Source organism: Podarcis muralis, chromosome 8 (assembly GCF_964188315.1).
Source record: "Podarcis muralis chromosome 8, rPodMur119.hap1.1, whole genome shotgun sequence".
NCBI classification, from domain to species: Eukaryota; Metazoa; Chordata; class Lepidosauria; order Squamata; family Lacertidae; genus Podarcis; species Podarcis muralis.
Genome location: NC_135662.1, coordinates 38,720,292 through 38,747,108, shown reverse-complemented (window position 1 = coordinate 38,747,108; position 26,817 = coordinate 38,720,292). Strand labels below are relative to the sequence as shown.

The window sequence follows — 26,817 nt, the reverse complement described above, 5'->3', positions numbered from 1 at the left end:
TTTTGACTATATTAAAACCATCATTATCTATTAACAGCTCATTCATCTTTTAACTCACCTGTTATAAATCAGTTATTTTCAGTGTTAGTCCAAGTCAGAACACACCCATTGGAATTAATGAACATAGCTAACTTAGGTTCATTTCAGTGGGTCTACTCTTGAGTGCACTTTAGTTTGCTACAACGCTTCCTCTCCAATGTGAGTACTCTAATTTAGAAAGTAATGAAGTTACATTTTATGTTCATTTCCAGTTGCTGTAGCATGAATGCCACCCTTTGTCATGAAAAGTAAAACTAAGTAAGACTGTGTACACACTAATCTATTTACAGCACAAAAAATGTAGCTTTCTCAACTGGGAATCATTCATGCTCAGTGCTTTTCTTCTAGAAAAAAAAGGTGCCGGTACTGCACACACCCAGGAAAAAAGCACTGTTCATGCTTGTCCTCAACATGCTGCTTTCAATCTAGATTGAATCTAGAGTCTGCTCTCCAAAAGGTTGGGTGTGGTTACTTGATACCTATTTGAAAATTCTTTTCTTGATTAGGTGATCCATGCCTTTTCCTCCCTTCACATGTGCCAAGTGAAAGAAAAAGAAAGAGGTCATGGCAACCTTAATATATGCCTACCCACAGTGACATTGGGCAGGTCTGGACTCACCCACCGCAACTGCCAGGACCATCTACATCTCTTTTCAAATGTCGTGTGTACATAGCCTAACTCATGATTCATGACATGAATCTAAACCAAGAATGGGGAACTTTTTTGCCTCCATGGGCCCTGCCCTGTTCATTTTAAGCCATGCATGAATGCCTGAGTAGGGTGTATGATACCCACAGACAAAAGTCAACAAAAATGTAATAAAAAATAAATAAATAACAAAGCATTGCATCAACACACATTGCATATCGGCATTTTAGTAGGAAACATCCCAGACTTAAAATAGGAATCAACTTTGTCTCAGCAGCAATTTACTCATTCAACTAGATCATCTTCAGAGACCCTGTTTTATATTCTCCTGTTCTCTGAGGTGGTGAGAGGGGCTACCTTTTCAGTGGTGACACCTGGGGTATGGAATTCCCCCTCAGAGAGAGACAGACACAGACACAGCTCCCTCACTAGTGGAGTTCAGATGGCAAGTTGTTCCTGCTATTTTTCAGGGCATTTAGAATAGCACATAACAAGTTGTTGCCTTTATGTCCTTATCTTGTTCTGTTGTTTTATTGCTTCTGGTTCTATGATTGTCTTGTTTTGGTTCATACTGATGTTAAGCCATGTAATGATTCTTTTGGATGCAAGAATAGATATTTCAAAAAAATAATATAAGTAAACAAGCAAAAATATATGAAACATGCTAATAGGGTTGTTAAAGATTATCACTAAAACAGAGAAGATCCTGTAGTGTCTTAGGCTGCAATCCTAACCACACCTACCTGGGAGCAAACCCAACTGAATTCAATAGCACTTACTTCTAAGTAAACATTGTTAGGCTTGCACTGTTAATGACTAACAATTCATTTGTTTGTGTTTATAACTGTGAGTCTAGGTTATAAGTGACTAAATTCCGTTATTGTTGAAGACACTGTTATATGCAGCAGTTGTTTTCCTGGTAGTGGTAGTGCTTGTAACCCCAGCACTCTAGGAACTGTACTGGTTCCCTAATGCCCTTTAAGCACAATCTAATACACTATTTAAGAAATCATTCCCATCTCTTACAATAATCTCTAAAATCCACTGACCATCCGCAATGCATGTAGTTAGGAAAACAAGGGCATGCAGAGGGAGTGTATCAAAACTCATGAACTCCCTCCTTGCCAAAGTCTGAAGAATGGTTGGAAACGTTGCTAGCAGCACTTGTTATTTTTTTCATATGAACTCTCTGTTTAGACTGTGGTTAAGCAATTTCTATTCTATTTACAATGACGCAGTGTATAAATTATGTTTAATTCAATAAATAAATTGGAACGTTCAAAAATGATGGTAAATGCAGTCATTGCGAAGAAAACATGATTAGGCATCATGAAACTTCCTTCCACACCATCATGCATAGAAATGCACACTGCACACCTGCTTAATCTTAAAAGGCTAAAACTTGAAATCCCTGGTTTATTTCTGGCCAAAATATCTGTCATTGTTAATATTTAAGACTATGCATAAACCTAGTAAATATTTGTATATTCTTTGCTGCTCTTTTTTTTTTTACTAGGTGATAGTAGCTGATGTGTCTGGACAGATATCTCATTTCTCCCTACTATTTAAGCTATACAGGTTTTCATTGTTTCATGTTTTAGCCTTTTAACCAGCGGGGCCGACCATTTATTACTAATGTTTTATATAATTGGATCCCTTCCCAATGCTATTTTATCTGAATGTTTTTGTACTAACAACCTTCTTTTTGTGTTTTCTTTTGTCTCTTTCCTACCTGTCTGCTGCCTCTGTCCCTGGATGGTTATTTCTGATGACTGTCTTCTGCACTTTCCATCTAATCTTATCATTTGGGGTGTTTTCAATAAATTACTTGAAAGTGAGTGTACAGATAGACTCAAGCTCCCGATCACAGATGTTTTCTGCTTCTTCTTCTAAAGGCTACAGTAATGATAACAACTCAGAGTCTTCTTACATACCTAATATTGACACAAGCTTAGCAGAAAATCATTCACATACTGGGGAAGATTTGTCTTTGGTGCCCCCTGAAGATGACATTGAGAAGTCTGTTCATCTTAATCAAGATGGCAGCATGACAGTTGAGATGAGAGTTCGATTCAACATAAAAGAAGAGGAAACTATAAAATGGACGACCACAGTTAGCCGTGCTGGCACCTCTGCAGTTGTTGCAGAAGATGAGTCATGTGGAAAAAATGCAGAAAACTTCAACAGGGCTGAATATGATGTCTCACTGCAGCCCATCAACACAGAAGTGATCAGTCAAGATATTTCATGTGGAACAGAAGCTAGCAATTATGACATCTGGCAGAATTCTTCTGTGAACGTAGATATGAGCCAGGCAAAGAATGATAAGATCAAACCTCCTTTTTATAGACCACCTACTCCTGGGCCTAGAAGAGTCAAGCAAAAGAAATCCTTGGTTGAAAGTGTAACTGTGGTATCTGACACAGCAGTCCAAAAAAAGATGGTTGGACAGTATTCTTACAGTGAAGAAATGGACAATGGTGATACCAAATCTGAATATTGCCTGGTCACTCACTCTAGCAGTAAAACATCAAGTGTTACCACACCAAAACTAAGCGAAATTTGTAGCAATCATACGCTGAATCAATCTCAGGATGACCAGACAGAGGAAGAAACATCAAACAAAGTCACAATTGAAAAGTCCAATGCCTTGCCTTGTGAGGATGGCTTATTACAGAACTTTTTGGAGAAATCAGTTGCAGAGGAAGGCTTAGATAACAATTTAACATCTGGTTATGATTCTAGCATCAGTCATGCTCAAACGTCTCTAAAGAAATCCCATGCAACTGGACTGCCTTTGCTTAATCAAAGTGATCAAACTGGAAGGGAAGTAGGCAGCTTCAACATCCACCCCGAATTATCTCAGTCAAGAAATGAGGAGGTGATATGCAACCAGTGCAAGGGATTGCCTTCTTCTCAAACTCCCATACATGACTCACCTCCTGGGAGCAGTGAAACAGTATGCAAGTGTGCTCAAAGATCTCCCCCGATAACAGAATCTTCTTCTATCACTGTCAAGAACTCAGCAACTCATCTCTCTGATGGAAGCCAAGCTGCATCTTCCAGTAGTAAAAAGAAGAGCAAGAAGAAAAAGAAGAAAAAGAGAAAATCTTCCTCTGATATTGTGGAACAAGGCACAGCTTTTCCACAGAACTTGCATGATATAGCAGCCGTAGCAACCCCTGAGAATGACGTGAAGACTTGTGAGATGCATATCACAAGAGAAAGTGCACCACATTCTTCTCCTCAAATCACAGTTCATAAAAGAGTGCTTGCTTTGCCTGTTGCCAACTTAGAAGGTTCTAATAAAGGCTTAGGTCCTAAAGAAGATTTATATAGTCAAGTGTCTAAGAAATCCCAGAAAAATGAATTAGAATCTAACCTGAAGCAAAATCTAAATAGACAGTTGCCTAAGCTAAAAGCCAAATCAGACAAAAAACCTCACTTGAAAGCAGAAGAAGGGTTAAAGGCTAAAGATCACCCCAAAAATGAAATTGAACAGATTAAAGAAGGTACATGGGACACAGCTAATGTAACAGAACAAACACTAGGTTGCATAGTTTCATGGAAGCCATTGACTGATACAGGAAGTGGTCCTACGGCTGAAAAAGAAAAGAGGGTAACTTCTGCCAAATCACACAAATCATCATTGAAACATAAAAAAGTAAAAAAGAATAAAAAACCTGAAAGTGCTTCAGGTAGTAAAGTCCCTGTGTTGGATGAGACTAGAACATTGGATACTTTGAGGGATGCAGCCTTGACAAATGAGATTGCAGAACTTTCTCTTGAAAGTTATATCCAAAACTGGTTGCAGAACATATTCCCAAATGCTGCAATGCCTGAAAAGCATTTACCTCCCATAAATTCAGATAACAGAACAATGCATCAGTTGTCTGTCAAGTCTTTTTCAGATAAAGAAAGTCAGTTAGTAGGAAAGAATGTGTGCCTATCAGGGAATAAAAATATTAGTGAAAGTAAACTATCCAATGGTACATTAAATCATCTCAGTGAACTGGGAACTGTTGAAGAATCAGTTAAAAAATTGTACGAAGGACACATTGGCTGTTTGACAGATGCTGAGGCAAGTTTAATAGAAGAAGCCAAGTATTTATTACAGTCAGATATCCAGAGCAATAATAAACTATCCATGTGTAATATTATACATGAAAATGACAAAAAGAAGGTTCTGTTAGAAACCAGTGATCAAAGGTACATTTCTGAAATTGCTGCCCGGGTTAGTCCCAATGGCACCAGTAACATTCTAGGACCTGATATGCAGAAGGATTGTGTCAGTGGTCTGTTGCTGCACCAGCTGAAATCAACAGTGCGCAGTGCTGAAAAGAACCATGTTGGATGCATTACAGACATTTCTTCTTCCTCCTTTCTTGGATCTTCTTCCAATCTCCTCCTCGCTTGGCTCCTTCTACTTAACCTCAAAGAAACTTTGTCCAATATAAATAAAGATGACATGGTACAAACTACCTGTAGCTGTTCAGAAGTATTTACACTCCTGCAGTATTTGAAACAAGTTGCAATTAAAGAGGAAGCTGAAGACCTGAAGACTGCTGTCTCCAATCTTCAGGACTGCACAGCAAACCATTTAATATTCTCTGGAATGCAGATAGAGAAACAGGAACCAACATACCACAAAGAAAATTTTTCTCAAGCTGAAATTAAACATATACCAGTCTTTGAAGAAGAAGGAAAAGTAAACAAGAATTTAACTCTTAAGAATAAGTTGAGTTCTGAGGAAGTTATTGATGCAGAAGTGTTAGCAGGAGAATTGGAGAGGTCTAGTGGGGAGGAGGAGGAGGAGGAGAACTGCAGAACTCCAGTAGAGAATTCAGATCTAAATGATTTGGATGTTCATGATGAAATGCAAAATTTGAACTGCATTAATGCTGACTTCAATAGCTGTGGCTTGGCTTCAAATGAGGAACTGCCTACAGAAAATGAACAAAGTTCATTTGAACATAGCTCATTTCAAGGCACACAGGAAAAACCCACAGATACATCATTTAATAATGAAGACTCAGAGATATCACAAGAACCTAAGTCAAGCACTCACAGCATGACCTCTAATGATAAAGACCACATGTTTGATCTAGAAACTTCAGAGGTAGATGATAAGGAAGTAAAGGGCACAGAAGATTTAAACTGGACCAACTCTGTGTTGTTAAAGGAAAATTCAAGTGAGTGTCTTACTTCCATTGCTGATAATACCGCAAATGGTGACATTGTAGAAAATTCTGTACGGGAAGACATGGAGGAAGATGGTACTTGTGAGGAGACTTCAGAACGATTGTCTACACCATCACCATTATCTTTTTGTTATGAATCTAAGCAAATTCCAGGAGAAGAGGAACAGGTGTCCCGAGTAAAACTGATAGTAAAGGAACTTGAGGGTGGATCCTACTCAAATTCTTCTTTGGAATTCAAAAAATGCCTGAAAAGTCCTGCCACGTCTGACTTGTCAGATTATCGACCAGAAACTGATGAAAGTGATTACAATGTTAGGCATTCCAGTGACTTGACGAATGAAAGTGTAGATGAAGCAATATATGAAAAAGAGTACAACAAAGGGTATGTGAAAAGAACTATTGAGAGACTTTATGGTAAAGCCGAAGCTTCCTTTAAGTCCCCTTCTAAGCTTGATCCTCCATATTTGACTCAAACACTACAAGGAAATGCTGTAGAAGAACCCTGTCATGATGTAATGGAGGGAGCTCCTTTGTTGTGTCAAAAGAATCATACCTGGCTGGATGAATTTGCATCACCGAAAATCCCAGAAGATTTAAATAATGACATGTGGGAAAAAGAAAATGCTACCTTGCCAGCACCACAGTTTAGTCTTAATGGGGAAGAAGCATATTATAATGATGACTGTTCAGTGGAATACACAAACCAGCACTGCCAATCTAGGGAACACATTGCTGAAGATGAAGGAGTACTGATTGATAAAGGAAAATGGCTTCTTAAGGAGAACCATTTAATAAGGAGGTCACCACCTGAGAACTCTGGAATGTATGGCAATACAGATACAACATCGGCCGACACGGCATTTGACAATCATAGTGATGAAATTCCATATTCACATTTTGGGAATCTGAATCTCCGGCCGCCACTCAAAGAAATATCATCTTCTGAACTTGAAGACATGGCTAAGCCATATGACAATGGATGCAACTACTTCAACATGCCTCATAACAGTGATTCAGATCCGTTTCCTGATACTTTAAGTATACAAAGCAGAAACAACCAGTGTAGTAGCTCCGTGCTTTTTGAGGCAGCATGTAACAGTTCCACACAATTTTATACAGAAGTGAAAAGTAATTCCCCAGCTCTTACTTCTGTAGAATTTAGATTACCAGACAATAAGGTGCATCCTGCAGAACAGTCTTCAAATGATGAGCCAATTCAAACCCAACCAATAAGCAACACTCATTCAAGCAGGGATAGCCGTGAAGATCAAGACTCGCTGGATAAACTCCATGCTATCTGTGGACAACATTGTCCAATATTGACAGCCATCATAAAGCCAACTAATGAGGAGATCAGAGGATGTGCTTACCAAAAAGCCTCCGATGTTGAGAACCAAGTGGGGTCACATTTGTTAACAAATACTCCATATTTCGTATGGCAAGGCAAAAATATAACTGGACTTTACAAATATCACACAGACCTGAAGAACAGCAGCATTAATAACATTGCAAATAATATTTTTAACAGACTCTATGCTGACAATACTTTAGATTTCATGAATGGCAGTACTTTCAGTTTACTTGTGTCAGCAGCACTGAAAGAAAATCAAGGTTTAAAGAAATTATATGTCACAGAAAATATTGATGTGGGCACACAGGAGATCAGCAGTCATGAAAATAATGCCAGTAGTGATGCATTCAGTGAGATAACAGTGGAGCAGAGTAATAATTTATCTTTACTGCAGAACTCAAAAGATAAGGGAAACAAAATGGTTGCAGAGAAACCTGCTTCTTCATTAGCAGATGTAACAGAAAGGTGCAAACATGAAAATTTTCACCATCATGAGGCACTCTTAAATAGTACTGGCTTGAAATTAACTGTAAACTTGGAAGGGGAAAATGCCCTCAGTATCAAAGAAGAAACTTCACCTTATGTAAAAGAAGATGAAAGTGACAATGAGTATTCAGACTCCGAAAAAAGTTATTAAGAATTATATAGCACTGCCTATATATTAAAACAAAACAAAACCACAAATGATAAAGACAGTGAATTTATGCCCTGGTTTGAGGAATACATGTTCCTAATTTCTTATTAATAATTCTTCTGTGAAAAGTTTTTTTCGTTCTTGTTTGTTTTTCGCACTCTTGTTACATATTTTCCTTAACAAATGCAAAATAACATTACAAAAATTTTGTGCATGAGAAACTATGGAAATATTAGTTATTAATGGTTTTTTGTGATGGTAGATTAAACTCATGACCCATATTATTGAACATTAGAAATGCAGCCCATTATGCTAGCATGGACAGGGAGTAGGACTGATACTAAGTTTATTTTATTAGAGAGGCCATTTGTGATCATTTTATTTATTGTTATTTTACTCTAAACTACAAGTGTAATTAACTTACCTGAAAAAACTGTTAAGTTTACATTTCTAAATCTTCATAATTATTCTTATCATAGTTTATAACTATAATTTGTCCAGTGAAATACTTTGGAGATCCGTATACAGAACATTTTAGTTTTACAAAACAGATGTTAAAGATACTTTTTCTAACAAACTGTAAAAACAATATTGTATATTGAATGTATATTGAAATGGGCAACAGAAAGTATTGCAATTATAGGCAATATTCTTATGTATGATGTCGGTGAACTTTACTCTTGTGTTCTATACACTGAGAAACTTAGAAAATACACAAAGGCATGATTCTAAGAAGGGCTAACTGATCTCATTTATGTATGTAACCAGGCCACTCTCTAGTTTTGTTGGGGTTGTTTTTTTTTAACCAAGTTTGCCCTCTGTCTTAATGAATATAAAATCAGACACTAGTTAGTCTTCAATTACAGAGACTACTCTAGAATGGTCAAAAAAAATGAAAACATCATATACATGACCACTTCTGTTGCATTTCTACTGGAGATAATCGTGATAGAAACTACTAGTCTAACATTGCAATAGCTAAATGTAGCTAGTGTAATAGAACTTGCTTCATATTTCTGAAAGTCCAAAGGCAGCTATTATTATTATTATTATTATTATTATTATTATTATTATTATTATTTATTTTCTATACCACACTTCATCTGAGGATCACAGGATGGTTTACAATATAAAAACACAAAAGATGTAACATAGCAACAAACAAAACCAATACCTCCCCACAATTTAAAAGGCCATAGATTATTTAATTAGCCAAATTTCTTGGAGAAAAGGAATGTTTATGTCTGACATCTAAAGATACGTAACAAAGGTGAGCCTCCCTTGGGAGAGCATTCCACAAACTGGGAGCCACTGCAGAAAAGGGCCATTTTCATGTTGCCATCCTCCAGACCTCTTGCGGAGGAAGCACACAAAGAGCCTCAGATGATGATTTCAGGGTCTAGGTTGGTTCTTATGGAAGAGGCAGTCTTTGAGGTATTGTGGTTTAGGGAAGTTTTTAATGTTTAATGTTGTATTGTGTTTTTAATATTTGATTGGGAGCTGCCCGGAGTGGCTGGGAAAACCCAGCCAGATGGGCAGGGTACAAAGAATAAACTTATTATTATTATTATTATTATTATTATTATTATTATTATTATTAGCTCCTGAGCCATTTAAGACTTTATAGGTCAAAACCAGCACTCTGAATTGGGCCTGGATTGGTGTAATGTGGCTACTGAATTCTGCACCAGCAGAAGTTTCTGAACTGTCTTCAGATGCAGCCTCATGTATAATGTATCGCAGTAATCTAACCTAGAGGTTACCAGAGCCCAGATGAGAGAAGTTATGCTATCCCTAACCAGGCACTCCATGCCACCAATGCCACCTGAACCTCATCCAACAGCAGTGGGTCCAGAAGTACTCTCCATCAAGAGTAGGCAACTTTTCATCCATCTGATCTAGGGAACCACCCACTAACAGTGTCTCAGTGTTATCTGGATGGAGTTTCACTTTATTGGCTCTCATTTGGTCCATTCCTGAGGCAGGACAATGCTCTAGCATATCTACTGCCATGCCTGCAGATGTAAAGGTAGAGCTGTGTGTCATCAGCATATACTGTAGCTGACAATATACTCCAAAACTCCCGATGACCCCACTCAGTGGTTCCATGTAGATGTTAAACAACATGGGGGACAAAATCAAACCTTGAGGAAGCCCACACTGAAGACTATGTGTTTTTTCTACAGATACTTGGCTGTTATACATTGTTTCAAAGCAATAGCTATCATTACCCTTGTATTTGTGTTTCTATGATAATGAATCTGTATTATGAACAATAAAGTAAGCTAAAAGAACAGCCCTTTGTTATTGGAGAAAAATGGAAGATTGCTGAACAGCCTGACCTCAATCTGTACCTTGTATAATTAATGAAAGCATAATGGATGACAACACCAGTCTTGGAGATATTACATATATGTTGCACTAATTTTTGAAACCAGTTTTTAAAGGAATAATTATTGTAACACAATACAGCATTTATTTCATCTATCCTCACAATCCCTGAATCAGGCTTTCACAATAACATTTCTGACTCTGAGGGAAGGTGATTTATCCAGAGACCAACCAGAGGGTTCATGATTGAACATGTATTTGAAGTTGCATGTTCAACCCAATGGGCTGTAAATGTTGCTGCCAATGCACAAATGGAATGGTTTGTCAGTCACACAACAGGACCTCACTTTCTTCTCGTGCCCCTGCATTGCCTTGTACTCCCTCAAAACCTGCTCTTTAGGGTTGGGGGGATCCTCTGAAAAAGATTGGGGTGTATGTGTCGAATAATGGAAAGCTGACTCCTGTTGCACAAGCAGAGGTCCACTCATATAACATTGAATTCTGTCCAACATCAACCAGACTGTGCTGGTTGTATTAGATCAATGTAAGAATGCTGGGTCCATAGAACCAATAAGAAAAGTCTATAATGCAAATTAATTCATGACTGTGTAATCATTTATTAACACTTCAGTGCATTTTATAATAAGTAACTTAGGTAGTGCTAAAACAAACAAGGAATTGTTTTTGTTTATATTATTTTAGATTTTTTAAGCTAAACGTGTCTCAAAAATTGGGCACACTACAGTTCCCACCACAGATGAAAATTGCTTTTTTGAATGGCCTGTATAGTTACTGAAGCTCGTAAGTGGGAAGAGCCTAGGATGGAGACCTTTGCATAGGGCTCCAATTTGAAGTACCATGAAGTACAACAAACAAACAAAAAAGGTGCATTTTTATCTTGTGAACTGCCCTGAGATCTTAAGATGAAGGGTGGTATATAAGTCAAACAAACAAACAAATTCCATCATGATAATTTTATACACAAAACATAGTCATGAAGGCTGTAAGTCCCCTGATAGAATGTGAATAGCTGGAAAGTAGAGAAAGGCAAGATGGTAGCTGACTGGACTGTACTTCAATGGTTGGAACTGGAAAGAGGTCATTTAAGCAGCACAGCCCAACCACTCTGTTTTCCATCGCTGGAATGTAGCCTACGGTACAAAGGTGAGTCATGTGCTGCACACACTTTTTGCCTCTGGATTTGTCCACTACTGGCATGTGGTCCTGGAAGGTCACTCGGGAGGGGAAATGGTCCCTGGGTAGGAAAATGTTTCCTACTCTTCTTTTACTCCATCATGAACACATGCATTAACTATTGAGATTAATCTAAAGGTTGCCATTAATATCTGGAAATTTTCAGATGAAAAACTTGTTTGAAAAATCTGAAGACTTCATTATTAGGGCACAAACTATTTGGACTCCTTAGGTGTAATAACCAATGTGGTACTTCTGCTATACATATAGTATTTGTGTTATAGAAGTTTCTAAATATAAATATTGCAGCAAGTGGTTAATGGGTAGTGACTAAATATTGAAAGCATTACACTGTTTCATTTGAGGATGCAGAGAATGATTTCTGCTTGACAGAATTGCAGGCCATTATGCACTGATGTTCAGTTCCCTTTCACAGGTGCTATTGCCCCAAAGAACCCATTGTCATTTATCTCTTAACTGCTGATTCTTAAAACCAGTTTCTTCTTTTAATCTCGTGGATATTGCTAAATTGGATTAAGCAAATGAGCATAATATTCAATTACAACTAGTGAAGAGAATGATTTAATAAAAGCAAAGCTGTACAGGTCTTATTGGTGCTATATTATTAACATTATAAGTCATTATCAAGGCACAAGTACAGGGACAGAATGAGAAAAACTAAATGGCTGCCCGTTGAGTGTTCCTGTTCATTTCATGGATAATTCCCGTAAGGAGAAAATCACTGAGGAAAATCTGTGCTAAAACTGAATGTGATGGAAGACAGCCTCTGAATCTGGCTGTAGTAATTGTAAATCTGTGTGACAAAGCAATCTGTGCTGGAATTGGGACAATGGCTATGAGCCATAATGGCTATGCTCAGCCTGCACTGTTGGAAGCAGTATGTTTCTGAATAACACTTGCTGGGAATCACAGTGCTGTTGCTCTCTGGTCCAGCATGTGAGTTTCCCATATGCATCTGTTTGGCCATTGTGAGAACATGAGACCAGACGAGATGGGCCTTTCTCCTGATACGACAGGCCTCTTCTCATGTTCTTATCAACTTCCTTTGGAATCGGGATCCAAAAGGCAATCAAAATCGACCTTGGCGAAGAAAAGAAACTATAAGGCACAAGGAAGAAAGACTGTCTGAGGCTCACGGAAGCATGAGCGTGTTTGTGTGAATGTGTATCATTGAAGCCCTATTGCAGTAGTGGACAGTGTAGTGGAGTAGACCTCTTACCTGACCTGACCTCCTAGGTGAGTCAGTGAAGCTTATTGGGAGGGGGTAAGACATTGACAAGGGTGTCATGGAGCAAACACACCAGAGGAGCTAATCTGGCACTCCTGCTGGTGCATCTACTGTGTGCCATCCAAGCTGCTGTATCCCCTGTTGCCCTTCCTGCTAGTGAACAGCAGCGACTCACCTAGGAGGTCAGGTAAGCACCTCTGCCCTACGATGCCATCTGCTACTGCCTAGTTGAAACTAGAGTGTGGAAAATGGGTATTTCAGGTACAACTGCCAGTAATTTGTGATTATTTTAAGGAAAGGCAATTCTTACCTGGTGAGAGGCACATCCTAATTCCCATTAATTATAGATTTCTTTATATGTTTCTTTAGCTAGGAAGTGGAAGGTAACAGTTTTTACCAGTGACCTACCATCTGCCAGCACCAGCTCACAAGTTTATATTGTACTATATGGGGATCAAAATAATTCAGGAGCTGTCTTTCTATATGGAGAGGAGAAAAAGGTGTTTGAAAGAGGAAATGAAGATACATTCATTGTAAGTTAATATAACAAAATACTGTTTTTTCTATAAGGATTGTTGTTGTTGTTTAGTCGTTTAGTCATGTCCGACTCTTCGTGACCCCATGGACCAGAGCACGCCAGGCACTTCTGTCTTCCACTGCCTCCCGCAGTTTGGTCAAATTTTATAAGGATAGCACATGATTAAAAATAAAGAGTTAACTTTTTTTTTTTTGGTTAAGCAAAATTTCCATTTCTTTATTGTTAAGTCCAGAACACAGTTCAGTCATTCTCCAGTTGTGTGGAGTGGAAAAGACTATAACAAAAAGTGGTGTACGCTTCTAAAGTAGCTCTTTGTGGTTTTAGGGCTGCCATTCTTTTAGGGCTGCTCCACATAATCCTGTTTACTGAATTATATTATTTGCCACCGTCACATGGCATTTTGAATTTGCAAAAACTGCTTTCATTGCAGATCAGTTGTAATGGATGTTCTAAACATTTTGTCATGGGGAAGCAGTTCTCAATCCATTGGGTGGTGTTCAATGACTGCATGCTGTCCGCACAAGATTTCTGCTTCCACGATGTGACTTTTCCATCCCTCTCATTCCACTACATGCCCTGAACCCTCTCGGTTCTGTTCCAGAGGGTTGGGAAAACCCCTAGAACACATATGGGGGTGTAGGGGGAGGAGATGGGGAGAGCAATATGTTGCATGAACAGAAATCTTTGCACGGACAAAATGTTTATGTAGTGCTATATTGCATACAACCCATGACTTGAATTTAAGGTGGGTAAACAATAATAATGGGGTTTTCCTGATGGAGCTCACTTGTATTCCCAGGGTCAATTCATGACTTCCAGCATATCAGCTGAGGCCAAGATGGCTCTATGTTTTCCAGTGATACTTATTAAAGGTGAACTCAGTCCAATTGGCTTTTGCAAAACCATGAGAAATGTAGCCTAAGATAGATGGGTGCGGTTGAAATCCATGGTTGCCACCATCAGAAATGGCCAGTCCCCAGAGGGAGCAGTAGAAATGAAAAATGAGTGAAGTATGCATCGGCCTGTATGATCTGTCCTAGCTTGGCTTATAGTACCCAGGGGAGGTTGGATTGAAGCAGTGCATTTACTGGAAGGATAGGGTCACATCCTGAAGAGCAAAGTCAAATCTTGAAAGGCAGAATCACATTTAATAAGCTGTACAAGATAATAACTGCCAAGGTAAAGCACAGTATGTTAGAACCCTGGACAGATCACTATGGCAAGTACAGGCAGAAACTGCTACCTCAGAATTATTCTGAGGCCTTCTGAAGGCCAACTGGTCTGGATCTACTTTTAACATCTCCCCCTATGAGGAGCTGTCTGTTTCTTAAAGGATCATTTCATGATTCTGCAGCTGCAGCCTCCAATGGCATGTGGAAGGTGAAGACTGGATCAGGGGGTACACTGAGTCTGAGAAGTCAGGGAAAGCAACATCCTCTGGCCTAGAAGGTACTTGAGTAAAGGGCAAAGGCTTCCCAGACAATGCTCCTTCTCCTCTGATTTTCCCCTGGGCTGGGAAGAAGAGTTGAGGCCAGAGAACAAGAGATTGTATTCCATTGGCTGGCTAGCCTTCTGCTTTTTTGGTCCATCTGAGGTAACCTCAACCCATATAACTCTCAGTTCATCACATTTCCCTGTAGAGGTTGGCTTCACGCTTCAAGGACTACAAGTATATAAAAATAAACAGCGATGTTCATATAAGTAATGAAGTCATTCCAGACTGTAAATTGATAAGCTGGCTAATGTCCTAAGATGAAACACTCTATTTATCACACCATTCTAAGCAAGGATTTGCTGCTTCAATATGTTGTAGGCTGCATTGATGCCCTAAGATTGAACCCATTGACACAGAAATCCTAAACACATTTACTTCATTTGAATTCTATTTCAAGTAAATTTACTCAGTTTTGCAGACTCACGGCTGGACCTACTTATTCAGTCCTCCTTGAGCTAAATGCTTTACAAAGATGAAATAGTATTCTGAAGTAATATGTGAAACATATTGAACCAAAGTTACTTCAGCAGTTTTATGTTCAAAGAAGCTAGATGAACTGCTGTTTTGTGTGTGGTTATTTTAACAGATACAAACGGAAGACCTAGGAGAGCTCTACAAAATACGGATAGGGCACAATAACTCTGGAGAAACCCCTGCCTGGCACTGCAAAGCGGTGAGCTATGTCCATATCTTAAAATCAATCATTCTTTCTGAAGATCTTGGCAAATGACACTTTTGCTGCTTCGCCAAAACCTTAGTCATGCACATACTATATGTTCACATGTTGCATAGCTACACCATTGGAATAGTACATTGTTGCTGCTGAAGAAAATGTTATCCAGTAAACAAGATTTTGGTAAACCACAGACTCATGGTTAGTGATATACAGTGGTACCTCGGGTTACAGACGCTTCCGGTTACAGAATCCGCTAACCTAGAAATAGTACCTCGGGTTAAGAACTTTGCTTCAGGATGAGAACAGAAATCACACGGCGGCGGCAAAGTACCTCAGGATAAGTACTTAATTCGTTCCGGAGGTCCGTTCTTAACCTGAAACTGTTCTTAACCTGAAGCACCGCTTTAGCTAATGGGGCCTCCTGCTGCCACTGCGCCGCCCCTGCACGATTTCTGTTCTCACCCTGAAGCAAAGTTCTTAACCCAAGGTACTATTTCTGGGTTAGTGGAGTCTGTAACCTGAAGCGTATGTAACCTGAAGCGTATGTAACCCGAGGTACCACTGTATACATATTTAATCCCCATGAAAATTCTTCAGCATTTTACTGTTAATTTCTATCTAGTTACACATCTTTGTATGCTGTTTTGAGTAATGTAAACATATTTACAAGCAATTTCACTCAATGCATTTTAGTATGTCATTTTCACTAATATATTAATTTTTATCTTCACTTCACCCTAATATATGCATTTTTTTAAACATTGGCTTGACAACTGCAAAATTTGATAAATGCAAATTTTGAAGGATGGTTGTGTTTTAGTTGTCATCAAAGTGTAAATTTGATAGATTCAGACATGAACTGAATTTGTTGTATTGTGTCTGCAGTTGGGAGACTGTTCTGGTCAAGTAAGCTCTTGGTGTGATTCAGAATACCAAAAAACCAGAGAAACATTTTGTGCATTTCTGGGGGGTGTAGTCAGGTTCCATCCTTGAATATACTCATCTTAGACTTCTAAAGGGCACAGACACAATTATCATGTATTCTGAGGGGGGAAAGGTAGATTAGAGAGATTTGTATGGTTCACACTTACAGTACAAATTCAGGAAACCTCTGACATGGGTTTGGGTTGGAAAACGCATTCTATATATTTACAATGCAGCATAAAAAGTGACCCTCACATACTCGGGGTCTGTTCCAGTAAAGACTGTAACAGCATTTGTTCATTTTTGAAAAGTATTAGTTGTTTTTTTTGTAAAGATACACAATAATGTAGACTTGATTGCTTGCATTTCAGCTGCATTTGCAGAATCTTGTGACAGGGGAGCAGTTTGATTTCCCTGTAGATAGGTGGCTGGCACAACAGGATGATGGCGAAATAAGTCAAGAACTTCCTGTTTTACATCTGGGTCAGCCCATTCTTCCAGGTAAGGAATACAAAAATAGCAGGAGTTGTGGGGACTCTTCCCATCCCTATAACTGCAATCCATAGGAAACTGCTTAGACATGGAAAATACTTAATGGGGAATGATAAATAGAAATATATGACCATTAAATACATGTTTAAGCCCAATACTTTTAACATTAAAAGCTTCCCTAAACAGGGCTGCCTTCAGATGTCTTCTAAAGGTCTGGTGGTAGTTGTTCTCTTTGACATCTGGTGGGAGGGCTTTCCACAAGGTGGTTGCCACTACTGAGAAGGCCCTCTGCCTGGTTCCCTGTAACTTGGCTTCTCACAGTGGGGGAACCACCAGAAGGCCCTCGGCACTGGAACTCAGTGTCCGGGTAGAATGATGGGGGTGGAGACACTCCTTCAGGTACACTGGACCGAGGACGTTTAGGGCTTTGCCCACATCCCTCATATACTGCTCTGATCGCTTCTTACTCAGTGTTATATCTGGTAGCTACATTTGCTAACAGAGATTCTCCTCATTAGGTACAAGCAACCATTCCCCCTTCTCTACTCTCTGAGTTCCGATAGTAGATGTGGAAATATTCCAAGATAAAGAAGTTAATTTAGAAATTATGCCTTATTGGGTTGGAGACCAACTTAGTCATGCTTAGAACAGTCCCAATGAAATCAATGGGATTTAATGGTCCACTAACCCATTGATTTTAGTGGGACAATTAAGCGTATGTTTAAATCTCTCCCAGTGAAATTGGATGAACTTCAAGATGCTTAACTTTGCCTGGTTGGTTTCTTTTCCACGTATATTTATATACATTAATATTTTCCTTGTATAAATCAGCTTAATGCCTCTGGGTCATTGCTCCCAGACAGATGTTACATAAGCTGCTTGCCTTGATATACAACACTTTCTCCACATTATTGTAGAGAATTATTGTTATCTTAATTATTTATTAAATTTCTATACTGCCCTTCTCTGAGGATCACAGGGCAGTTTACAATATTAAAACACAAAAATGTATAACATCATAACAAATGTATAGCAAAAATAATATCTCTCCCTCCCCCAGTTTAAAAGGCCATATCCATTTAATTGTTAATTAGCCAAAGGCCTGGGAGAAGGGAATGTTTTTGCCTGGTGTCTAAAGGTATGTAACAAAGGTGCCAGATAACCCTCCCTGGAAAGAGCATTCCACAAGTGGGGAGCCAGTGCAGAAAAGGCCCATTCTCATGTTGCCACCCTCCAGACCTCTTGTGGAGGAGGCACATGAGGAGGGGACTCAAATGATGATTGCAGGGTCCAGGTCAGTTCATTTAGGAACAGGTGATCTGTGAGCCATGTTGAAGGTCAAAACTAGCACCAGAAAGTAATTGGAAGCTAGTGCAGTTGGGCCAGGATTGGTGTAAGACAGGCATAGGCAAACTTGGCCCTCCAGATGTTTTGGAACTCCAGATGTTTTGGGACTACAACTCCCACCATCCCTGACCACTGGTCCTGTTAGCTAGGGATGATGAGAGTTGTCATCCCAAAACATCTGGAGGGCCGAGTTTGCCTATGCCTGGTGTAAGATGCTCAAACCATCTTGCCCCAGTGAGCAACCTGGCCGCTGAATTCTGCACTGGCTGAAGTTTCTGAACCATCCTCAGAGGCAGCCCCACATAGACTGCATTGCAGTAATCTAACCTAAAAGTTACTAGAGCATAGATGACAGAAGTTAGGCTATCTCTGTCCAGATAGGGGTGTAGCTGGGCCACCAGCCAAAGGTAGTGGAAGGCACTCAAGGCCACCAAGGCCACTTGTGCCTCAAGTGACAGCAGTACCCTCAAGCTTTGTACTTGCTCCTCCATATTGAAAAAGGCACGTACCCTTTCATGAATGAGGCAGAGTACAAACATTTATTTTTCCATAAACACATACATCCTGATGTTGATGACACATAAGAAACACCCTATATATGATTTGTTTTCTTATAGACACTAGCTAATATGGAGGCAACTCTTCTTACTGTATAGTAAGCCAAACTTCCCAATAGGATGATGCATCTATATCAGTTGTTGGTGTTGTGCATGCAATAGTATGTTTGTAAAAGCCTGTCTTCTCTTACTGTCAGTGGCAGTGTATGAGGTGCATGTGGTAACAGGTGATCTGTGGAATGCTGGAACAGAAGCTGATATCTACATTGCTGTCTATGGAGAAAAGGGTGACACCGGTTCCCGACAGCTCCGTAGGTCAAAGAAACCTAGGAAATGTGTAAAAGGACAAGTGAGTGGATTACAGCAATGCGTCCTTATCTTCTTTCCCCATTTCATTGTGAATATTTTTACAGGGCTATTCATTCATTCAGAAAGCACAGGTTTCTAACCCATAAACTCATTTGTCCCAATATTGCTACTAGCAATATGTCAGGACATTTTTTAAAAAATCATATCAGTAGGGACAGTTCAAATATGTAGGTTAGGAAAGTACGGTATTCTGCCAAAGTCAGATCGGCTAGTGACCCTATGTAGTTTGGCTGAGATGTTCTTCAGCAAACTGAGGTCCCTGGGGTAGGGTGCAGCCAGCCTTTATAGGAGTGAAGCCTGCTCCACTCCCAAGCCCCACCCACTTGCCATGGCTGGATTAGCCCAAGATTCAAGTGGTTAGCTGGAGAGAAAGCCCATCAATCCAAGCAGCCGGCCAGGGGATTCCTCAGCTGCCAGCCACCTAGCCTCAGTGTTGCTTCCAAGGGATCTGAGCCCACTGAACAATTATTTTAATTCAGGCGAGTTACTGTGATCAACAAGAATTATTTTTGCCATTTACTACACAGATAGAAACTGGTTTTGGGTATCCATTCATACTTATGTGCTTCACTGACCACATAGACTGATAATGCATCAGAGAGAGAGATCTAACGTTTTTAATCCTGAAACTTTTCTAATCACACTTTAATTGTTTGATTGCAGACTGATATATTTTTACTTGAAGCTGTGCACCTTGGAAATCTGCATAGAATTGTTATAGGACACAATGGACTTGGCTCAGGTCAGAAATGTCAATGCAGTGAATTCTGTCAACCTGTTTTGCTGACATAGAAATGATGACAAGTAGCCCATTTATGGGACGCGGGTGGCGCTGTGGGTAAAAGCCTCAGCGCCTAGGGCTTGCCGATCGAAAGGTCGGCGGTTCGAATCCCCGCGGCGGGGTGCGCTCCCGCTGCTCGGTCCCAGCGCCTGCCAACCTAGCAGTTCGAAAGCACCCCCGGGTGCAAGTAGATAAATAGGGACCGCTTACTAGCGGGAAGGTAAACAGCGTTTCCGTGTGCGGCTCTGGCTTGCCAGAGCAGCGATGTCACGCTGGCCACGTGACCCGGAAGTGTCTCCGGACAGCGCTGGCCCCCGGCCTCTAGAGTGAGATGGGCGCACAACCCTAGAGTCTGTCAAGACTGGCCCGTACGGGCAGGGGTACCTTTACCTTTACCTTTAGCCCATTTATATGACTGCTGGACTCACAGAAGCTACATATTTTTATTTTTAAAATGACAGATCAATATTTAGGACAAGCAGGTTATTTTAGGAAAAATATGCCTACCATCATTTGGTAGGCAAACTGGACATCCAAACTGTTTTCACACATGATTGTGTACACATTTTTTTACATATTTTTTCTTAAACTTCGTGTAGGGAAACTGTAATGTTTGAAGAGGTAAACTGATTTTCAGCCTTTTACTGAGAACTGCAGCATAAAAGAATCAATCTTCTCAGTTATGCTTTGTGCTTGTCAATATACAATTCTCCCAAACTGGTGACAATCTGCATTGTGAACCTCTGCTTTGATTGGTTGATGATTGAACCATTACTTTTCCGTGCTCCTGGAGTATGCCACAAAATTACACTGCTTCACAGCAGTTTATCATTCAGTAAGCACTGCAGCCTTTACAGCATAAACTGTAGGATTAGGGTTTTTTCCTCTACTGTACATACAATTCACATTTGATCCCCCCCCCAAAAAAATATCATAGAGAAAAGTTTGCTAATATGTTAATGCTATTCATATGTAGTACAAATAAATGGTCCACAGATGTGTGTTGATTATTTGATTATACAAGACTTGATTATTAGCAGGTGAGCATGTGCTCAGATTGAATGGAAAAGGTGAATTCAAGGCGACATTGAGTAAGATACCGTATATGGTTTGTTAGCCCTGTGATGACTCAGTTGCATATCTACAGCATCCCATGCATTGTTCATGCACATTTTATCTGGATCTTAGCAACAGTCAATTGTGTGTGTGTGATTAGTTCACTATTAAGAATGGGATGTTTATCATCTTCATAATTCCTCCTAGGAAATGGTTGGTTTCTGGAGAAAATTGTAGTCAAGGATTTTATCACCAGCTCGGATTATAATTTTGCGTGCCACAGGTTTGTGAAGTTTATAATTTTGAAAAAAGATTGCGTTAACCAACTCATAATGTTAGACCTCATTGTACGTGATGATCAGCTACGATCTTCCAAGAACCTGTTGTTAAGTTAGAAGAATTGCATATTCTGAATTTCATAGAATCAAAGAATTGTAGGTTAGAAGGGATCCCAGGGGTCATCTAGTCCAACGCCCCAGCAATACTGTTTGTTTTTACTCAATAGTGAAGAAAATGCACTGAGACCACTCAAAGGCACACTCAACATTTATTATCTCACCTGATCCAGATATAGCCTTTAGTACTTAAAGAAGGTTCTGGGGCTTACCTCACAGGTTCTGAGAAAAGACCTGGCTCAAAATGAGTCTTCCTCAGCAGATTCCAAATATTTTATCATCTTTTGACAATTATTTGTATTTTCATTATAAAAGAAGATGTTTCTATTTGGTGAGGTTGGGAAAAGGCTTACTGTTTCAAAACATGAAGCAAAAATTTCAAGGATATAGAGCACCTGTTATATGCATCTACTAGTCAAATACTATGGGTGGTAACATTGCATATGATCTTTTGATCAAATCATGGGGTGTAGAACCTGTGCCTCTTGCAGTATTGCTGGGCTACAACTTCCACTGCCTCTGCTCATTGACCATGCTGGCTGGAGCTGATGGGAGCTGGAGACTAACAACCTCTGGAGGGCCATAGATTTCTCAGTCCTCATGTAAGAGAGATTAGATATGCCACATCGCCCCCTCCTGGGCAGTCAGCCCCATTCACACCTCTTCATTAAACACAATGTGAGGGGGAAGTTCCACAGTTGCTTGTGGGGTGTCAGGGAATACAAGTAATTATTTCTTTACCTCAGTCACCCACATAAAACAATGAAAGCAGAACTCATCCTCTTTTCATAGACCTTAGCACAGGTCTACCCCCAGCTAATGTTCCCTCTCAAGCTTTGGCCATCCTTTTTTATGGAGGCTATATTGCATGAATTGTTCTAATTATAATCTTGTCCATGCAACCCAGTACTATGCAAGTTTATTTGGAAGTAAGTCATTTGACTGCAGTGGGACTTGCTGCTCTCAAATAAGGCTGCTCCCAAACAAGGGAAATCCAGCCAGATTTATTATTATTATTATTATTATTATTATTATTATTATTATTATTATTATTTATCATGGTGAGCAGGATTTTCACAACAAACATTATTAATGACCCGTTCATATCTAGTTTGTTCTTTTACCCATTCATTTCCTTTAACATACAGATTTTTATCTTCCTATATTAATGCTAGCCCCCAATCTATCAATAGAAATCACACACTGCTCAAGAGGTTAATGGCTTCATCCAGTAGAGATCTTTCAGTACAGTTTTAATTTTATGGCAATCACTTTTTTTTCATAAACACAAGAATTGTTTGTGCTTGTACTTGTGTTTGTAGTAGCTTTTATTCTTCACATAGCTGTGCACCAGTTTTACAATACTGAGATTAAACTTTCTTAGGGGGAAATACTCATTATTAAACTTCTGAAAGAGAAGTTAACAAAATGTTGCTCTTTTAAAATATTTGTCTTTTCCTAAAGGTAGACCTTTATCTGGTCCCACAACCATGTTTCTGATATGTAATCTAGAGTTGGCCAAACTAATAACCCAGGTTCATTTTAATATACTGTACTTGAGTTTATAAAGAGCAGCATGGAAATATGTATTGTTGTTATATAATGTGTTTTCCCCCCAAAGGTGGCTAGATCAAGGAGAAGATGATGGCAAAATTGTTAGAGAACTGTATGTCACTCTTGATGACACATTTGCTGGGAGTAAGTATAAACCACTGGCAGACAAAAACATTTCATGAGCCATGGCACTTTGTGGTGTGTCTATAGAAGGTCACATTCTGGGTGTTTCAATGTTGGTTGTGCATGCAACCAGTATATAATTTCTTTGATATTTAAGGTTTAGCACTGATACCTGCTTCAAAGCCTTAAGGCTTAATCAGTCTGAGATTGTATTCTTATGCATGTTTAGTTGTGAGTAAGCCTAATTGAATGCATTGGGACTTACTTCCAGAGCAACATGCGTAGGACCACAAAGTTTCCCTGGAATTATATAGGATTTAAGTCTTGTTGATTCTAGTAAATTTGCCCCTTAGACTTTACTCATATTAGTGTTTTTATTTCTGTAGGACAAGAACTGGAAATCAAAAGAGCAGAAATGGTAAAATTCTACCTTCTATCCTTTTTTTTAAAGCTTTAAACAAAATTATTAGACCCATTTAAATCATGCTGTACAACATCTGTGGCTGTCCATGTGTTTCACAGAAGCAGTCTTTGGGAGGGGCCATAGGTTCGTAGTAGAAATGGGGACTGTGCAAGCACAAGGTACAGTCCTTAATTAGCATCTCCAGCTAAAAGGTCATGGGTTGCGGGGCTAAAACGCTTCTGATGGACACCCTGAAGAACTTCTACCGGTCAGAACAGACAGCAATAGGCTGGTTGAAATTTCTATTAATTCAGTGTAGGATACTTGATGTGTTGCCGTTTGTGTGATGATTTGTCGTCTTTCTTTCTTTAACCAGTGGGCAGCTGAAAAATGGAAATTTCAGAAAGGCAATACACTTCAGTTTTACAACAAGGTATCCCATGGATTCATATGCCTGTCTCCTGATGGAACTGTTCATGCCCGTGGTGACAAGAAAGATAAATACGGTAACTTTATTGTCTCTTCTTTGTGAGCATGGTAAATTTTTGTTAACCCTTGTTGTGAAGAGGACTCTCTAAACTTTTGTAGATGTACAGTACAGAGTTAAGACAGTAGATTATTTACACGAAATTCTTTGTTTTGTCATATCATTACACATATTAAGGCTAAGAGGAAGGGGCAGATCCTTGAGCCTTTGTTGTACGGGCTGTAGAACCACACAGAAATGCTCACACTGGGTTTGTGTAGAAGCAGCAAATATCAAGCCTGGAAATTGCTCTATTTATCCCAGCCACTTTCCTCTGTAATTCTACACGTGTGTGTGTGTGTGTGTGTGTGTGTGTGTGTATGTGTGTGTAGAAGGTAGCTTGTAAGACCTAAGTGCTGACAGCAGCAGTGTACACTACCTGCTTCAAATGCAGCAAGGTCATTTCTCCACACTGTGATTCAAATTGTATCTTCACATCCTTGTTTGTATCAGTATGGCTGGGTGTGTTTCGATGTCACCCACTGTCTAGTCACACTAGTGGGCAAGGATAAACATTCCTGAGAGAACAACCTTGATATAGCAATTTCACCACCAGGACCATCACCAGAGAATCTAAAAGCCTCACATGCTTTCAGTGAGAGGAACAATATATTTCAGAAGGAGTAAACTTCATGCTGTCTTTTGGGTTTTAAGAATGAGAACATCCCTGACAAAATGCTATGAAACAGCTGATCAGGTTTTTTTGCTTCTGTTTTTTTTTTAAGGTCTTTTCGATGTGGCCATCAAAAAAGGAAACACCTGTGTGTTTAAAAGTCACCCAGTGCCACACCTAGCCCTTGGCTTTGCTCATGGTTCAGTTGTTGGAATGGTATGAAGCTGCCCAGGTTTTTCCCATGTGTCTATGAAGTTCCAAAAATGTAAATTGTATCGCAAATATAGTGGTCACCAAAACCAGACGTATGTGATGAATCTCATGAACCTTGCCTCCCCACCCCCATTTGTAATCAGTTTTTTGTTTATAAATAGCTAAATATCGAAATATTAAGACGTTTGTTTTCAGGATGAGAATACAGGGGACAAATTGTGCCAGTATATTTCAAATGACTATTCTCAAACTGTTGAAGCCTTCAGGATTTGTCCCTGCAAATGTGTGATACGTACTATTTTAGAGTGAATAATAAGAAAGAAGTAAAATAGTTGCTTGTTTTCACTATTTAAAATAGCAATGTAGCTTTCTTTTATGCATTCTCACTGAAGCATAGTGGGAAAGCTATATTTGTGACATCTTAACAGTTCTTGAGGGCCTTTTGGATTGAAATCATGCAGAGAAAGTGGAAATAAATAAAAGGTTAATACCTTACATTTTGTGGGTGGGTTTGAATTACCGTACTGGGCTCCATGATTTTTGGTTCAGTCTTTTCTCTTTGGCATAACCAAAACTACTAATGCTGCTGATATTGAGAATTCACAAAAAACCATACAGATTGCATTCAGTAGATAGGATGAAATATGGCAAGATCAGGAACTGATGAATATGCAGTGCAGTCTTCCCAGCCTGATGGGAGTTGTTGTCCAAAAACATCAAGAGAGCACCAAGTTGACAAAAGCCAACACAGTTTAAAGAGAGAACCAGAGGGCAGTGGGGTATGGTTCTAAAAAGCCTTGTACCACAAAGAAGTCTTCTTTGCCTAGAGTGTTTTATTCCAAAGCTGTGCACTGTGCTGCTGTATTTTTATACTATTGCATATTAGTACCCGTTATAATTTACTTAATACTATGCTCTTAGCATTCTAGCTAAGAGCACCATCCATAAAACCACAGCGATGCCTGTAATGCTGGAGGATTATCCCACAAATCATATTTGCTGGTTTGGCCTTAATAATGTCTGTTTTTTTCTTCATAAATACAATGTAACGGGATTTCACTCTTATAAGAAGTCACAGATAGTTTCTACTGGAGACAATGATAAGGTGGAAATCTTGAATTTGAACTGAACTGCCAAGAGACTTTGGTTCTAGAGGCTTCTGATCTGAAGCCTTCTGTGTGACCTTTTGCAGCGTTGTTGTTGAAGGTGCTAAAGTACCCTTTAAGAAATAAGGAGAGGTGAAATTCTCTGGATACTTTATATCTCCAGATAGCAAAATCTGAGACGCTTATGGCAATCTGCAGTTGGCCCTGCAGTTTGGGTGCAAAGAAAACCATGACTTTTTATCTGGCTCAGTTTTCAGTCTAATATACTGATTAGTCCCATCTTGCCCTTATTAGAACAATGGTGGCGTCCACTGTGAGCTGCAGGTTCACGTTCAGCCAAGTCGTTGCGCAATTCTGGAATCTGCCCGGAACCCAGGGCAAATGGTGACTTTCAATCTCCAAGGCACTGTAGCTCATGATGCCACAAGCTATGCAGGACTGACAAAGGAGTTTGTAGTTCATGTTAAGGTAAGATTGGAGGAGAAAGGCAATTGGGTGGTGTGTGTCATAAGCCACTGCCTTAACTGGTTTCAACAGATGAGAGAGATCTCTCCACCCACTAGGTGGAGCAGAAGACTGCAATCGTCAAAATCACTGTGTGAGGCTAGGGTTTCTTTTTAAATCCCTTTGTTGTTGCTTGTGGCCCTGAATAATTCTGCCATACACAACCAAAAGGCAGGTGAGGTTGTGTGCGAACACATATAAAAACAACCAAGTCTGATATGTAGGACTGCTTCACACTTTGTGTGTGATTCCCCCCCCCCCTTCCTACATGGAAATAATACCTTTTTTTTTTTTAAGCTGTCACTTGCAAAGTGGAGCACAAGTTTTATTTCCCTGTGAAAAGATAAACTTCCCACATAGGTTTTTATTTAATTGGAGCAAAATAAATATAGGTGCCACATTTCACAAGTACCACATTTGTCTTAGAGCTGAGAACTAGGAAATACTTAGGCTTGGTTTTAAGCAAGCCACTATCTCTCAGACCCCCTCTCCCAGCA

The 26,817-nt window shown here is 39.5% G+C and overlaps 2 protein-coding genes across 2 annotated transcripts in view; both read left to right on the top strand.

The window, feature by feature from the left end:
- The window catches only part of RP1 (RP1 axonemal microtubule associated), a 170,650-nt gene that overhangs the window by 17,009 nt on the left and 126,824 nt on the right, over positions 1-26,817 (top strand). Inside the window, exons 4-14 of the mRNA XM_028736952.2 lie at positions 13,018-13,181; positions 15,268-15,354; positions 16,653-16,782; positions 18,875-19,026; positions 19,710-19,788; positions 21,091-21,166; positions 22,900-22,976; positions 23,342-23,373; positions 23,735-23,864; positions 24,610-24,713; positions 26,111-26,284. Of these exons, the coding sequence (XP_028592785.2) occupies positions 13,018-13,181; positions 15,268-15,354; positions 16,653-16,782; positions 18,875-19,026; positions 19,710-19,788; positions 21,091-21,166; positions 22,900-22,976; positions 23,342-23,373; positions 23,735-23,864; positions 24,610-24,713; positions 26,111-26,284 (1,205 nt within the window). The remainder of the gene's footprint in view (positions 1-13,017; positions 13,182-15,267; positions 15,355-16,652; positions 16,783-18,874; positions 19,027-19,709; positions 19,789-21,090; positions 21,167-22,899; positions 22,977-23,341; positions 23,374-23,734; positions 23,865-24,609; positions 24,714-26,110; positions 26,285-26,817) is intronic.
- Positions 1,826-9,139, top strand: LOC114600608 (oxygen-regulated protein 1). The gene has a single exon (XM_028736950.2). It carries the CDS (start codon positions 2,352-2,354, stop codon positions 7,875-7,877), a length of 5,526 nt encoding a protein of 1,841 aa, XP_028592783.2. The 5' UTR covers positions 1,826-2,351; the 3' UTR covers positions 7,878-9,139.

Bases quoted from the DNA above. Each gene is read 5' to 3' on its own strand.
- LOC114600608 (XM_028736950.2), top strand. From the start codon at position 2,352: ATGCTATTTTATCTGAATGTTTTTGTACTAACAACCTTCTTTTTGTGT.